The sequence below is a fragment of the Citrus clementina genome, unplaced genomic scaffold, assembly GCF_000493195.1.
Source record: "Citrus clementina cultivar Clemenules unplaced genomic scaffold, Citrus_clementina_v1.0 scaffold_9, whole genome shotgun sequence".
NCBI classification, from domain to species: domain Eukaryota; kingdom Viridiplantae; phylum Streptophyta; class Magnoliopsida; order Sapindales; family Rutaceae; genus Citrus; species Citrus x clementina.
The window spans coordinates 7,673,051-7,687,200 of record NW_006261964.1 but is presented as its reverse complement, the minus strand read 5'-3'; the positions used below and the strand labels follow the sequence as shown (position 1 = coordinate 7,687,200).

General features: G+C 30.1%; 1 protein-coding gene across 1 annotated transcript; it reads right to left on the bottom strand.

Annotated features, from left to right (window-relative positions):
* Positions 1-1,859: 1,859 nt before the first annotated feature.
* LOC18032700 (probable indole-3-pyruvate monooxygenase YUCCA3) lies at positions 1,860-3,942 on the bottom strand. The gene is made up of 3 exons (XM_006420362.2): positions 3,078-3,942; positions 2,594-2,965; positions 1,860-2,252 (listed from the first exon to the last, which is right to left on the bottom strand). Exons 1-3 carry the CDS (start codon positions 3,777-3,779, stop codon positions 2,025-2,027), a joined length of 1,302 nt encoding a protein of 433 aa, XP_006420425.2. The 5' UTR covers positions 3,780-3,942; the 3' UTR covers positions 1,860-2,024.
* Between the last annotated feature and the right edge of the window lie 10,208 nt (positions 3,943-14,150).

Below are 14,150 nucleotides of genomic sequence, written 5' to 3'. Positions count from 1 at the left end.
ATGTTCAAGAGATTCATATGAGAACAAGAAGTAATGGGCTATCGGGTTGGAACCAAGACCCATGTGTTTTCATTTCTTGGTAACTGTGGATGTCCAAGTAAGAGGTTGCAGGGTTATGAGAAACTTAGAAATTGCAGTGGTATTGGACAAACATACAGGTGTAGATTTTAATGTTGTAGGCTGGAAGTAGGGCATTTTTCGGAGCGTCAAATCTTCGCTTCTTATTGCTTATTGCATCAAACAAAATTGAAGTAATTAAAGAAGACACTTGCGTATATAGTATGTTCATGAAGGCAAATATTGGATGAGATCATCTCACCATCATAAATTCGTTTATTTGTGGTGATGAAGAAATTTTAGATGGGCCATTGAATTTGATTCATCAGCATGGGTACTCATATGGGTTGTCTTTCTCCCTTCTAAATTTTCTTTCTGGTAAAATATATGTTTTTGCTTACTTTTCAATGTCAAATTGAATGGGACGCAAATCTTTTTTCTAGTTGAACCATAGCGGAAAAAAAATAGAAGTAAAATCATAGTTAAAGAAGCACAATCTTGGCTGCATGTGGAATTTCAATGGATGAAAGTAATGGATACAATATTAGCAACTTTCATGTGATGTAATAGTCTTTAGAGATTGCAGAAATTCTTGGAGAAGCTTTGGAAGTAGAACTCTAGGGCTAGGCGATTAGCTTAGCCTTTTAAGTGTTCCAATAATTTTTAAAGAAAAAAAAAAGTGAGTAAAGATTGATACCCTTAATTATATCTCAGTATTTGAAATACCAAATAATATGGCATTTTTGAAGTGATTGGTTGATGGGGTAATAGATTCATTTTGATAATATGTGAAAATTTATCATCTACCGGATTGAATAACATGTCACTTACCACACCATTTAAAATATGTACATGTAATTCATTTAACAATGCAATACATATCAATAATAAGGGCTTCTTTTATAAATAAGTGACAAACTTGTTGTTTAAATTTAGGGAGAATTATTGAGATATCTTTTGATTATATTTAGTCATTGATACATTATATATACCATTTAAGTGTTGATTGTTTTAATATATTTGCATCAATAAAATCATATAATTATTTTTAAAGAAAATCATAGAAATCTAATATTATTGAACTAGCAATTCATCTTATTTTTCTTTTCTTGAAAATTTTTTAGTCTGAATATCTTTAATTTACAATGAGAACTTACATATGGTTGATTAAAAAAAATATTAGTAATAACGTTGCATTGCAAAAAGTCATCTCTAAATCCATTTCTGAATGTCCGCACAAGAGACTAATCATTAATCATTTTTATAAATAAAAGTTCTGATCAATTTTTAAAAAAATATATATATAGAAGTTCTTCTCAAGTTAATAACGCTATTTTGATATATATATTTTTTTTTATGGAAGGTAAATTTAGTGATTTTTTTCACTTGCATCGTCCAAGATTGGAATTTCCTTGCCTACCCCTACCCTCATTGTGGGCTCTATCCATGTGCAAAGGCAACGTGAATACAAAGAGTTCAAAACCTATTTTTTATCTGTAAAAATAGTCAAAGTCAAATCACTATGGAGATTTGGGTTTTTTTTTTTTCAACTAACTATGTACATTGTGGGCCAGATTGTGGAGAGAGAGCCCATCAGTTGCATTAATGTCTTCATGGACCATATTGAAAAAAAAAATAGAAAAATAGAAGAAAAGAAAGTACTACTTTCCAATTGACTTCAGTTATTAAATTGAAATTGAAATACAAAATTAATTCCTTAGGAACTAGAAAACAAATAAGCCTCATCTTCCTTGGTACAAAAAATTAAATAAAATCCACAATTATTTTTCAAATCTTAGGGCTTTCTCTGTAGGAGAGGGCTACAACTGGTGTCATTTGTATTCTTTTTTCTCTAGTGCTCTAAATTATTAATTTTCTACATCAACAATTAGTTGCCAAAATATAGAAGAAACAGAGCAGATTGACAAAAACACTTCCAAAATATGTTGTTGGGCTTGGCACTTCTTTTAGAAATGTGATATACATCTTCTGTGCCTTGAAGCAATTGACTTTTTCTTCTGCTTTGTTTCCTCCTTCCAGCTCTTAGCAATGTCAAGTGCTACACTCATTGCATCTAGTGAAGCACCAGAGAGTCCTCTCTTTGTGAACCCAACTGCATACAGCCCTCCCTTGCCTTTCCATCCATTTGGAAATGGATTTTTTGGAATCCCATTTTCAGAAAAGAATTCATTCTCCTGAAGAAAAAATAATAAAAATAAAAATAAACAAACATTTAAAGACTAGATCATCAAGAATAACAGAAACTAACTACCTGACAGATACCCAATTTTTTTTTTTAAAAAAAAAATCATATGGATTTGAATCTTTATGAGATACCCAAATCATTAATTATTGCATAGAATACAAAAGAATATTTGTGTGTTAGTTGAGAGAGAGAGAGAAAATTGAACTCAAAATTTTCTTATCAAGAAACAAATCCCAGTAGAGGAAAACTGGATCTATATGAAGAAGATAAAATGTATTCGGAAAACATATTTTAAAATTTAAAAAAAAAATGAAAAACAGTCTCTTTCACCTTAAGCCAAGAAGGGACATTGCTCCGGTACCCAGTTGCAAGAACTACAGAATCAATCTCAAGAACTTGTCCATTGACAAGCTCAACTTTTCCTGGTGAAAATTTCTTGATTCCGGGGACAACTTTAATGTCACCGGATCTAATCTTTTGCAAAGCACCAATGTCCAACACAGGGGTTTTGCCTTCAGTGTTCTTGAGCTCTATAGGGCCAGTAGGTGGCCTTTTTAAGCCATATTTCTCAACATTGCCAAGTATTAATCTTGCAAGAATTAGCAGAATCTTGTCCACAAGCCAAAGTGGGAAATATTTCATCATCAAAACTGCTAATTGAAATGTTGATTTTCCAAGCACTTCCCTTGGCAACACATGAACCTGTTGATCATCAAAACAAAACATGCACATTTGTTAATCCTCCTCTGTACACAGCAATATGTGTGTGTGTGTGTGGGTGTGGGTGTGTGTGTGTGTGTGTATTTTGACTTACCGAGCTTCGAACTACCATTGAAGGCTTTGAATTGTGGTTACAAAGATCAAGAGAAACCTCCATGCCTGAATTGCCACAGCCAACTACAAGCACACGCTTGCCTCGATAACTTGCCCCTGATTTATAGTCACCAGCATGCATAACATTGCCTTCGAAATGCTGCAAGCCTTCGAATTCTGGCTCAATCTTTTCAGCATTTTCCCCTGTGGCAACAACAAGCCACCGGCAAATGTACTCAACTTCACAGAAGCTTGAATCACTAGAAGAAATGGTCTTGATTCGCCAGAAACCAAAAGTTTCATCATACTTAGCGGATTGAACAGTTTCGTTGAAACGCGGGTTGATGTCAAACTGTTTAGCGTAGGATTCAAGATAGGTGATGAACTGATACTTGGTGGGGTACTCGGGAAAATCCTCAGGAAATGGGAAGTTTGGAAGTTGGCAGAATTGTTTAGGAAGATGAAGCTTGAGACGATCATAGGTTCTGTTTTGCCAGAGAGAGGCAATGCAGTTCGTTCTTTCAAGGATGATGAAGGGTACCCCTTGGTTTTTAAGGCCAGCAGCAACGGCTAAACCTGAAGGGCCGGCGCCTACTATGACAGGTCCATTCACCCAAATGCAGCGGTTGCTTAGAAACTCATCATTGGTGATGAAACTTTGTGGCATGTTTGATAAGTTAAAGCTGTTGTTGTTGTTATACATTAAAAAAAGACTGAAAGAGACAGATGTTTGAAGAAATTTAGAAGAATATTGGAGGGGAGATGACAAAAGAAAGTGATGATGAGTGTGAATGTGTATGAAAATAGAAGGGACAAGTGAAGATTGGAGAAGAGAATAGAAGGGAGGATAATTATGTATTGTAATATGAGAAGCGGGATTTGTGTGGAGAGGGAAAGAGGGATGGGGGATTTAATAGGGGAAGAGTCTTGGCCATGAGCCCATGAGACTAGCATGTGATTGGGATTGAAAACTGATTCTGCGTTATAATTAGGTTTTTTCTTTTAAGTCTTTCTCCAAATGATAAGCTTTGTGGCGGCCTTGAATATTTTAATAAATAGTGATACAAATGTGGATTCACTTAAACCCCTTTATATTCTGTCACCTATTATCATTGTGCTTGTTGCCAAATGTGTACGGTTGTAGGATTTTCCTCAAATATTATTGTTGGAAGTAAATTTCTGAACTAGTCATAAAATTTAAGGCTGTATTATATATGTGTCTATTAAGATTTTTAATAAATTTTATATCGTTACATATATATATAAATACACCTATAAGAATGCTCTATTGACTATCAATGCCCACAATATAGTGAATACTTAAACACATGATAGAATTCTATAACTTTTTACGAGTAGTATTGAAGCTGTAGATTAATCAGACAGTGAGATCAATCAAGCCACCCACTAAATCAAATATCTAAGTGCCCATTTCATAAAAGGTAATTTTATTTGTATACAACACTTTCTTATTTTTGTGATAGAGAATTTATGCATTGCTTTAATCATCTAACATATTCAAGAACTCTGTAGATTTGGCTAAACAGGAGTTTCTTCTTATTGAAATTACATATTGATGGAGATTGATAACAACAATTATGGTCCTCACAAGTCGTAATATACGTTAGTCTTTATATAGCTAACCAGGCTGCATGATGTTCAATCCGCATAATGCAAAATCTGCAGTCGGCCGCGGGGTGTTTGATAGTTCAAAATGGTCCATCCATGTGTTTAGGTTACATCATTGAAGAGATGTTCAGAAGGTTGAGCAATATTCACCGGAAATTAAAACCATGCATGAGGAAGCTTTTAATATATATGTAAGCTGAATTCTGAAAGAAGGGTACTCACTGTTGAACTCAAACCAAAGCAGCTAGTGAGTAGTGACCATCGAAATTAAACCTGGTCATTGATTTGGGGCCACTAGCAGTCAATGGCAAGGTTGCTGCCGCATCGCTGAAACAGACATCATGTATACTCTTGAAAAAAAAAATTTTCTTCTAAACATGTTTATGCGCAAGCATCACCCCTAACTCTTTGGTTCAATAGTAAACAACTCTTTGTTTCATTCTTGAAATCAGGATTGAGGTCATTCGGTGTACGTATCAGTGGAGGTTAATTTCTCTTCCTTTGACACTTCCACATAAAGCAGGAAGATAGCATTAATTGATTATATAATTCGTTTTATGATTTATTAAATTACTTATTCATCCCACCATCAAATATATGAATGTCACTTCAACTCAATTATAAAGACAAATGTTGGGTACTACCTATGAAAATTAAACTCAATAGAATCAACTATTTACTTGCTACGTGGCGTCCTCTTAGATTATGAGTTCAAATATGTGGGCTGCATCATAACTAAACTGATCTAGGCATGTCTTGGCACATCTATATTCAGCAATGTATGTTAGACACTATTTTATTTTTATCTAAAATTTGAATAGATTTGAATATTATTGAAGTTTGAATAAGTTTAAATGTATATGTCTACATGATTTGTTTAATTTTTATTTTTTGATATTTGATGGTAAGAGGTAAGCTGTTTATTTTTATAAACTCAAAACATCTTATATAGAATATTTTTACATTTATATTCTTGAGAGTGTTATTTATATTAGGAAGCATATTCATATATTTATGGGTTATCTAGTATACTATTTATATGTTATAAATAGGTAGAAGGTAAGCATTTGATATATAGATAAAAATAAATAATGAAAAATTATTTTTGATAACAAATTGCCTTGGTCCAACCAAGAATTTAACATAACTGAAATTGAACGTATGTTAATTATTTAATTTTCATTGGACCAAGTAAAAGTTGAGACCAAGAGAAATTCTAATACCATATACAAGTTATGCGAAATTTATTTAAAAAAAATATCATTTTGGTTAGAAAAAAAGAATCGGAGGGATAGATTTTTTGTTGCTACCTAATAGTAAGTAAATAGATTTAAGGTGGGTTTTTATGAGATAAAAAAAATTCCATTCAAATATATGATCATAGTAGGAAAAAAAATTTTATTTTTGTCATTCACTTGAATATGTCTTATCATAAAATTTCTCGAACAAAAACAAACAATAACTCAATTTAGTTTACAATAAAGGAAAAGGACATTTACATTCTTAAAGTTTGGGAAAATGATTGCAAAAATCTCTAAATTTTAAAAAAAGGGACACCAAGATTCTTTTTTAATTGTAATACCCCTAGAATATAGGAATTAGAAAATTGACTTTAAAATTTTTTAATTAATATAAATTTAATACAAATAATATAATATATTTGTAAACTAATAATATTAAATTATTTGTTAACATTTAAATAATATTAAAATTTTAAATTATTAAATTTATTTTAAAAATATATTTGTATTTATTATATTTTACAATTAACAAAGTATTCCTCTATTAATAATATTAAAATTACAATTAATAACAAAATATCTCTCTATTAAAAATATTAGAATTATTTTTTACATAATATTTAAAATAATTTTAATTTTAATTTATTTATTTTAACATTATATTTCTATTTATTATTAAAAATTACTTTAATATAATATGTAGGTCTAATAGGTTCTAAAATATAAAAAAATTAAATATTAAAATTATTTTAAAATGTATATATCATTACATTTATTTTAATTTTATATTTTTATTTCTTATAAAATTTTAAGGTTAATTTTTTTTTTAATTTATAGAACTAAAAGGTATTATAATTAGAAAAGATCGAAAACTTAAAGATTTTTATAATTATTTCTTCAGACTTCGGGGTTAGGCGTCCTTTGTCCTCAAAATAATAAGCATGGTTTGCTTTTGTAGCCATCGACCGAGATACATTCCATATACCACCGCAACGTCAAGTCCCGATGTAATTTGGTAGTCGTGCTTCAAAACAGGCGGCCGGCTACACATTCCACCGAATTTTTATTCACAAAACCTGTGTTTTGCAAAAATTAATAACCCAAAACATCAAAGAATTTATTTCATTTTTAAGATATAACCAGTGTTGCTATCCAATATTGGATTTCAATCAATAACAAGGCGTTATCTTAAGTGATAACTGTCCTTAATTAATTTTCTCTCTCTTAATTAGTTAGTTTTAAAAAACATTATGAAAGAATAAAATTGGTACAATATACATATATAGGAAATTTTGTGACAGATGGCTTAGTTAATTTCGGCTTTTCTTGCTTAGATTACACTTGGTGGAATTGTTCATCAGTGGTTATGTTGAAGAAATTGCATGAGTACTCTTTTTTTTTTTTTCCAAATTAACAGTAAAGACTAATATTTGTCAGATTGATTTAACCCTTAATTAATAATATATATTGAATTAAAATATCAAAAGATATGTATATATCTACAATCAGAATATGATCATTATATACAAAGATAGTGAGAGGCTATATAATGACCATATATGTGAGAAAGTAAAAGCTCGAAGATGAACAAGCCTACAAGGAATTTTTCAGAGAGAGAACACTAACTGAATAGCATATTCTTCTCTTGCAATCATTTGGTCAAATGATAAAAAGTTTCAAAGTGCTATAATCTCCTCTCTTAGCACCAACCAAATTAAATCACTCAATCATTCCACATTTTTTTTTTATCGTACCATATTGTAATCTCTCAGTTCGCTCAAGGATCATCACAATGATAAAATTATTGAATGAATGAAAACGATTTTTTAGAGCTGATATGACTGGTTAATGATTTGTTTGAATTCATACTAGTAAAAATATATAGTAGCAATTAGCACAACTCGATCTACCCCTCAATAAGAGAGAAATTTACTTCCATTTATCATATTTGAGGAGATTTGAGCATCCAAGTTCATTTAAACACCAGAGAAACCTTGACTAGATATCAAGTTTAAGCTGCGATATACTACCCTAATGGGAACAGAAGGGTGTGTCATAGACCAAGATTTTGCGTGACATACAAGCAAGCCAGTGCCGTGATTTTTCCAAAAATGGGAAGTGCAAGTGGTATCAATAAGTCTTATTAGGTCTAGGGGGCGTTTCTGGATTAAAGAGCCCCCATCTCTAGAAAGCATAAACATCGTTGTAATTCAATGTGGACGAGGCAACGTTGACAAGGACGATAATGATCAAATCGGGTAGCTAAAGCTTACTGTAACTGAGCCCACGTGGAGTAGTTGATAATCTCACGCTTGCTTCACATTGGGGGGCTCACCTAGCAATCCTCAATTTCTATATCGGAATTTGGAACCACACCATTTGTTCGGTATGCTCTTCGTTAATTAGTTTTGTTCTTTGCAAAATATTGCATTGGAATCAGTTGTTTTTGGACCACAAAGTCCATGTTTTTGCTAAAATTAATACATGGAGGGTGTGATATTCAGCTTCATCTTGATATTGCTTTGCATTCTGCAAACCGAATGTCTATCTATCAATTCAATTCGTTTTGGGGAGAGAAAAGAGACGGCGCACGTGCATGGATTATGGAAAAACCTCGATGGGGGGCTTTATCAAATTCTATTCTTTTCATGCAAGATAATGTGGGGGCTTTTTGGTTCTTCTTAGTTAGGTTAACCTTCGAACCATTATTAGAATTCAATATCCTAAACTAACCATCCAAAACTATTTTTCTTGGGGGTAAATAAAAAGGGTTCAGATTTTCTTGTTTGTACAAGTGAACGTTAATTTTTTTTTCCCCTAAACATTCGTTTATTTTGATTTTGGATATTCAGATTGTGTCATTAATATAGAGTCTAATATAAGAGATTCTAACATGTTATTAAGATGTCATGTTCATTCTTTGCAGGCATAATTAATTACTTTCTAGTTATTATTATGTTATGTATTACAATGTATGTAGTCGTTGTACTTTTAAAATTATTGGTTTATACTTCCAAAATTTTTCTTTAAACATCCTAAATTTGACAAACGGAGTATGGATTTCTAAGTTGAGAGTGTGAAGGAAACTAGAAGTGCTAGTGCTACAATCTTAGGCATTGTGATAACATACGATAATTGTAGTATGACCTTTTTCAGAAATAATTTTTATTTTATTTTATATATCAAGCTCCGCTTCTACGACTAACTAGAACACAAACTATTTTTTGTCTTACCTCCAAAAAATATTCACAAAAATCTCCTAATGAAGCTTATGATAGCTTAATTTCAATACAGATACGATATTTCGCTATAAATATTGTGAAATCTAAATGTTAGACTTTTAGATAGGTTTTCAAAGAATTTCGAAGCCAGAGATCTACCTATATTTTGTAAATTTCTAGAGTAGTAAACATAAATCCTATCATATATGATCGAGAGAGGGAGAATGACTAGTTTTCATGATTCAAATTACAGATCATTTCTGGCTCCCAATGCAACTGAAAGCTACTCAGCACACCAGCTAGATGTTGTCAATCTCGACCAACTACTTGATGTGATCATATCAAATTAACATGGGTTTATTAATCTTCGTTTACGTTTCATTAACGGGTTTCTTCCTACCTTTTTTTTTTTTTTTATAAAGACTTATTCTTTATTTAGTATTTAGGTATTATAACTTTTAAGACAACAACTGTTGTTAGAAAAAAAATTATAATTATAAAATAAAATTAATAGTATGTAGTAAATATAATTTTTAAATAGTATTTTGATAAAATTAGCAAAGATATAATCGATTTTGTAAGAGTGTGAAGCTTAAAACTGAAAATCTAGAAGGTGCCGATATGTCATTCTGTGTATTAAGATATGTACGACTTGTCAATACATGTGTAATCTGGATAGATGACAAACTTGCAATGTCGGTTGTTTCCCGTTAAGTGATGCTCGTGATTATCACGTGTGCTTTTCAAAACGGGCATAAGATCTAAACGGCACAGTTGAAAGGTCGTTTTGATCAGTCCTATTAATCTCATCACGAGCTCGTTTTCGGTAAGCCGTTATAACGGTTTTGATTGGCGGGAAAATTCTGGGTTTGTTACAACAAACCTAGAATGCACGGGCTAAAGAAGGGTAATTTTTAAAAATCTCCCCTGAGGTTTGGCCTTGTTGCAAGTAGATGGCGAGAATTGATTTATTTGTAAAAAACCCCCTACCGTCAGTTAATTTTAACATTGACCGTTAGTTGACTGTGCAAAGACAATATTATCCTTAATAATAATTTGTAGACAGAAATAACTAAAAAAAATTAAAATTGTTAGCTATTTTATCCTCTTTAAATTATTGATATTTTCTTAAAGTTCCTACAAGAAAGATAAAATTTAAAATTTAAAAAATTCTCTTTAAATTATTGATATTTTCTTAAAGTTTCTACAAAAAAGATAAAATTAAAAACTTGAAAATGAAATAGTTATAATCTTTACCTATGATATTGTAAATTTTTAGAATTGACAATGATAAAATTGTCAAAAAATAGGGTTTGTGCTTTTCGCGCCAACAATTTTAATTTTTTTTTTAGTTATTTCCGTCGATAAATTGTTGTTGAGGGTAATATTGTCTTTGCACAGTCAACTAACGGTCAATGTTAAAGTTAACTGACGGTAGGAGATTTTTTATAAATAAATAGATTCTCACCATCTACTTGCAACAAGTCCAAACCTCAGGGGAGGTTTTTAAAAATTATCCGCTAAAGAAGGGGATGCCTTTCTGAAAGCCTCCAGAAGCCATATATATAGCTCTAGAGGGTGTTGTAAGCTGCGCTAAGAAACAAGGATAGAAAAGCTTGTAATCTCTCCTAGGCTTGTAACGAGAATTCAATGATTGGAATAGATTTGTTGCCATGTTCTTCAATGGATGTAGGCTTGTTCTAAGCCGAACTACTTTAACCATTGTGTCTCTTAATTGTTTGCTTCTGATTGATTGTTTTGTGTGGGTGTTGATTAGATATTTCTCGATCAAAATCTTAAGAGTTCAATGAAGTCTTGAGAATTCTTGCTTGATTTCAGTCAAGTGAGGATTAACATATTTCTATTATATAAGTATAAAATTAAATCAATTTAGTTTCCCAACTATAACAGTTAGTGTTTAATAAGAATTTTAGTGCATAACTTTAAAGTAATTATTACAGTTGTTCAACCTTAATTCCAAATAAAGTCTTAATTAGGTAAAATGATTCTAGTGGGACCATCTAATTAATAAAATTATTTTTTAAGTTTTTAAATTTTCCTTTATTTATCATTAATTATCATTGTCAACATTGATTGATGTTAGAGTGAATATAGGTATTGCTCCTGAATGTGTAGATGATGTGATGTGCTCGTCTCACGTAAGAGTTATTTTATTTTAAAATTGAATATGATAAATTTTTATAAGAAATTCATCTAAGAAAAAAATTGTATAGGAATGGTTGAGGTGGCAGGCTTAGCCATTGATTCTCTATCATTTGGTAGAACGGTCTTTAAAAAATTTAAATTTTTTTGGGGGGGAAAAGGACACCACACCCCCTCAAGGTTTGGAAAAATGGTTATACATCAAGATCACTTTTTGACTATAATATCCTTTAAATATATTAACTAAAAAATTAACTTTAAATTTTTTAATAAATACAAATATTATATAAATAATGTAATCTACCCATTAGACTAATAATATTAAATATTTTAATACTTAAATAAATTTAAATATGTAAATTATTATATTTATTTTAATAATATATTTGTATTTATTGTAGAGCTTTTAAATAAATATTTGCGTTACATGCATTTTACAATTAAAAAAGAATCTCACATACTAATAATATTAAAATTATTATTTTACATAATATTCAAAATAATTTAAATTTTATTACATTTATTTTAATATTATGTTTCTATATGTTATAAAATTTACTTTTTAATATAATAAATATATCTAATTGATTGTAAAATATTAAAATATTTTAAAATATTAAAACTATTTTAAAATGCATATAGTATTACATTTATTTTAACATTATATTTCTATTTATTACAAATCATTAGAGTTAATTTTTTTTTTTGGAATAGTAGAGAATGATATTATAGTCAAAAGAGATATTGGTGTCCTTTAAAAACTTGTAGATATAGATGGTCATTTCCCTAAACTTTGGGGATATGAATGTCCTTTTTCCTTTTCTGAGACTTACTTTTGGTGACTTACTAATCTACCAAATGATTAAATTAGAATATTAGTGTAGCTGGACTTACCTCTTGATAAAGCATTCATATGTAAGTTTTTCTCAAGCATCAAATCTCATTGACTAGGTAATATTAAAACTAAATATATAGTAACCAATCCAAAAGCCAAACCAGATATGATATATATCAATAACTGTATAAACATATATGTGTGTATGGCAAATAACTTGACTCATCATATGGCCAGTAGTTATGTAGTACAATTTTTAACGCTTTGAAAATGGCGTTGAAACTACAAATTAACCATACAATCACGTGAATAACACCACTCATAGTAATATAAATAATATCACCCTCTAAATCATTACTAAATTCCATTAGTAATTTATGTTTAGAACATTCATGCACTACTTTTAATTTCAATTTTTTTTTTTTGTGGCTTCCACTTTTTTCTATTGCTTAATACTTTTCTGCAAACTTATATAAATGTTGGGATTTCTTCTCTACTTCATTACTCATTAGTTTATATCCTTGGACTTGGTCAGATTAGGGTTAAGGCAATATGAAATATTAAATATGGGTTCCATCAGATTATCAAAAAAGACAAAATTAATGATAGGCTCAAATTTAATGATTAGAAAAGGGCCCCATAAGATTTCCTCTCCTAAATGTCTATTAGTTAATTTTTTGAAATCTTTAAGCAATCTTTATATCCTACTTGTACAAACTTTAGAATTCTAAAGAGAGAAAGTATCTTTATTAATTCTAGATCCGTGAATATGAAAATAGCCATCCCGTTTTTGTTTTTTTGTTAGGTTTTTTCAATTAATGAAATAATAAGAGTCACATGAAAACAAGAAAGTTGGGAACCAAATGAATAATTAAATTGCCTTCCCACGAGCTTCAGTTGCCATCATTTGCGCTAACACACATTGTTTGTGAACTTTACAATAATTTCCACATCACAAAAGCATTGTAATCTTCGATTTGACTTTGAGATTCCTCATTTGACTAATAAGAAAAACACTAATGCTCTCATTAATCATACAAAAATAATTCAACCAATACCCACATAATTATGCATGAGAATATATAACATTTTATGTATTGGCAAATTGATTATCTACTTATACCTAACACAAACCGCAATTAGGAACTTGAGCTTTGGTTCAATTAGGATTTCCAAATCCCATAGTTTTGAAATTTTTTCCTATAAACCATGATCTTTTGTGTTGCTTCAAAATAAATTCAGTCAAATCACAACAAAATCGTTATCCCATTGAGAATAAAGCTCAATACACTCATTCTAGAAATGATGATCAAAATATATGAATAAGTAGTTGAAATTCATTAAAAATAACATAAAATATATAACAAGAGTAATAAGATTATTGGGTTTGTTCTTTCTTTTCTCTTTTCTTCCCTTCTTTACATGTGCCAACCAATCATTTTGCCTTTGTAATACTAAGTAACTAGTATTATTTTGTTACAAACGAGGAGAATATCTTCATAATCATTTTGCCTTTTGAATGAGAAACTTTTTCTTCTTCAACTTTTTTTTTTATCGTGGTTTTGTGCAGTTGGTTTTGATTAATTATGTAATATAATCACACTGATAATTATTGATATTATTAAGCACTAAGCATGATCTACAAAAATCATTGAAGTGGGTCTACTCAATTTTCAACAAAATTAATAAAGCACAGTTCCCAATGAAAAGATTCTATTAATGAAGTCTATTTCTACACAAAGTCATCCAAATACCATGACATGGAAATTGCATGCACTTGCCTCAACTAGAATCTTTCTTGAGGCACTCTTTCTTACTATTATTTTAATTTTTTTTTTCGAATTTGGCTCAAACTAGAGATCCAATGTGGTTAAATAGCTAAGTCTACATAAACTATTAGAATATATATGGCCGTTGTCAATGTTATGTTCTATATTTTTAATTTTTTTTCCCTTTGAAACTCATATAGTCATATTTGTAATTAT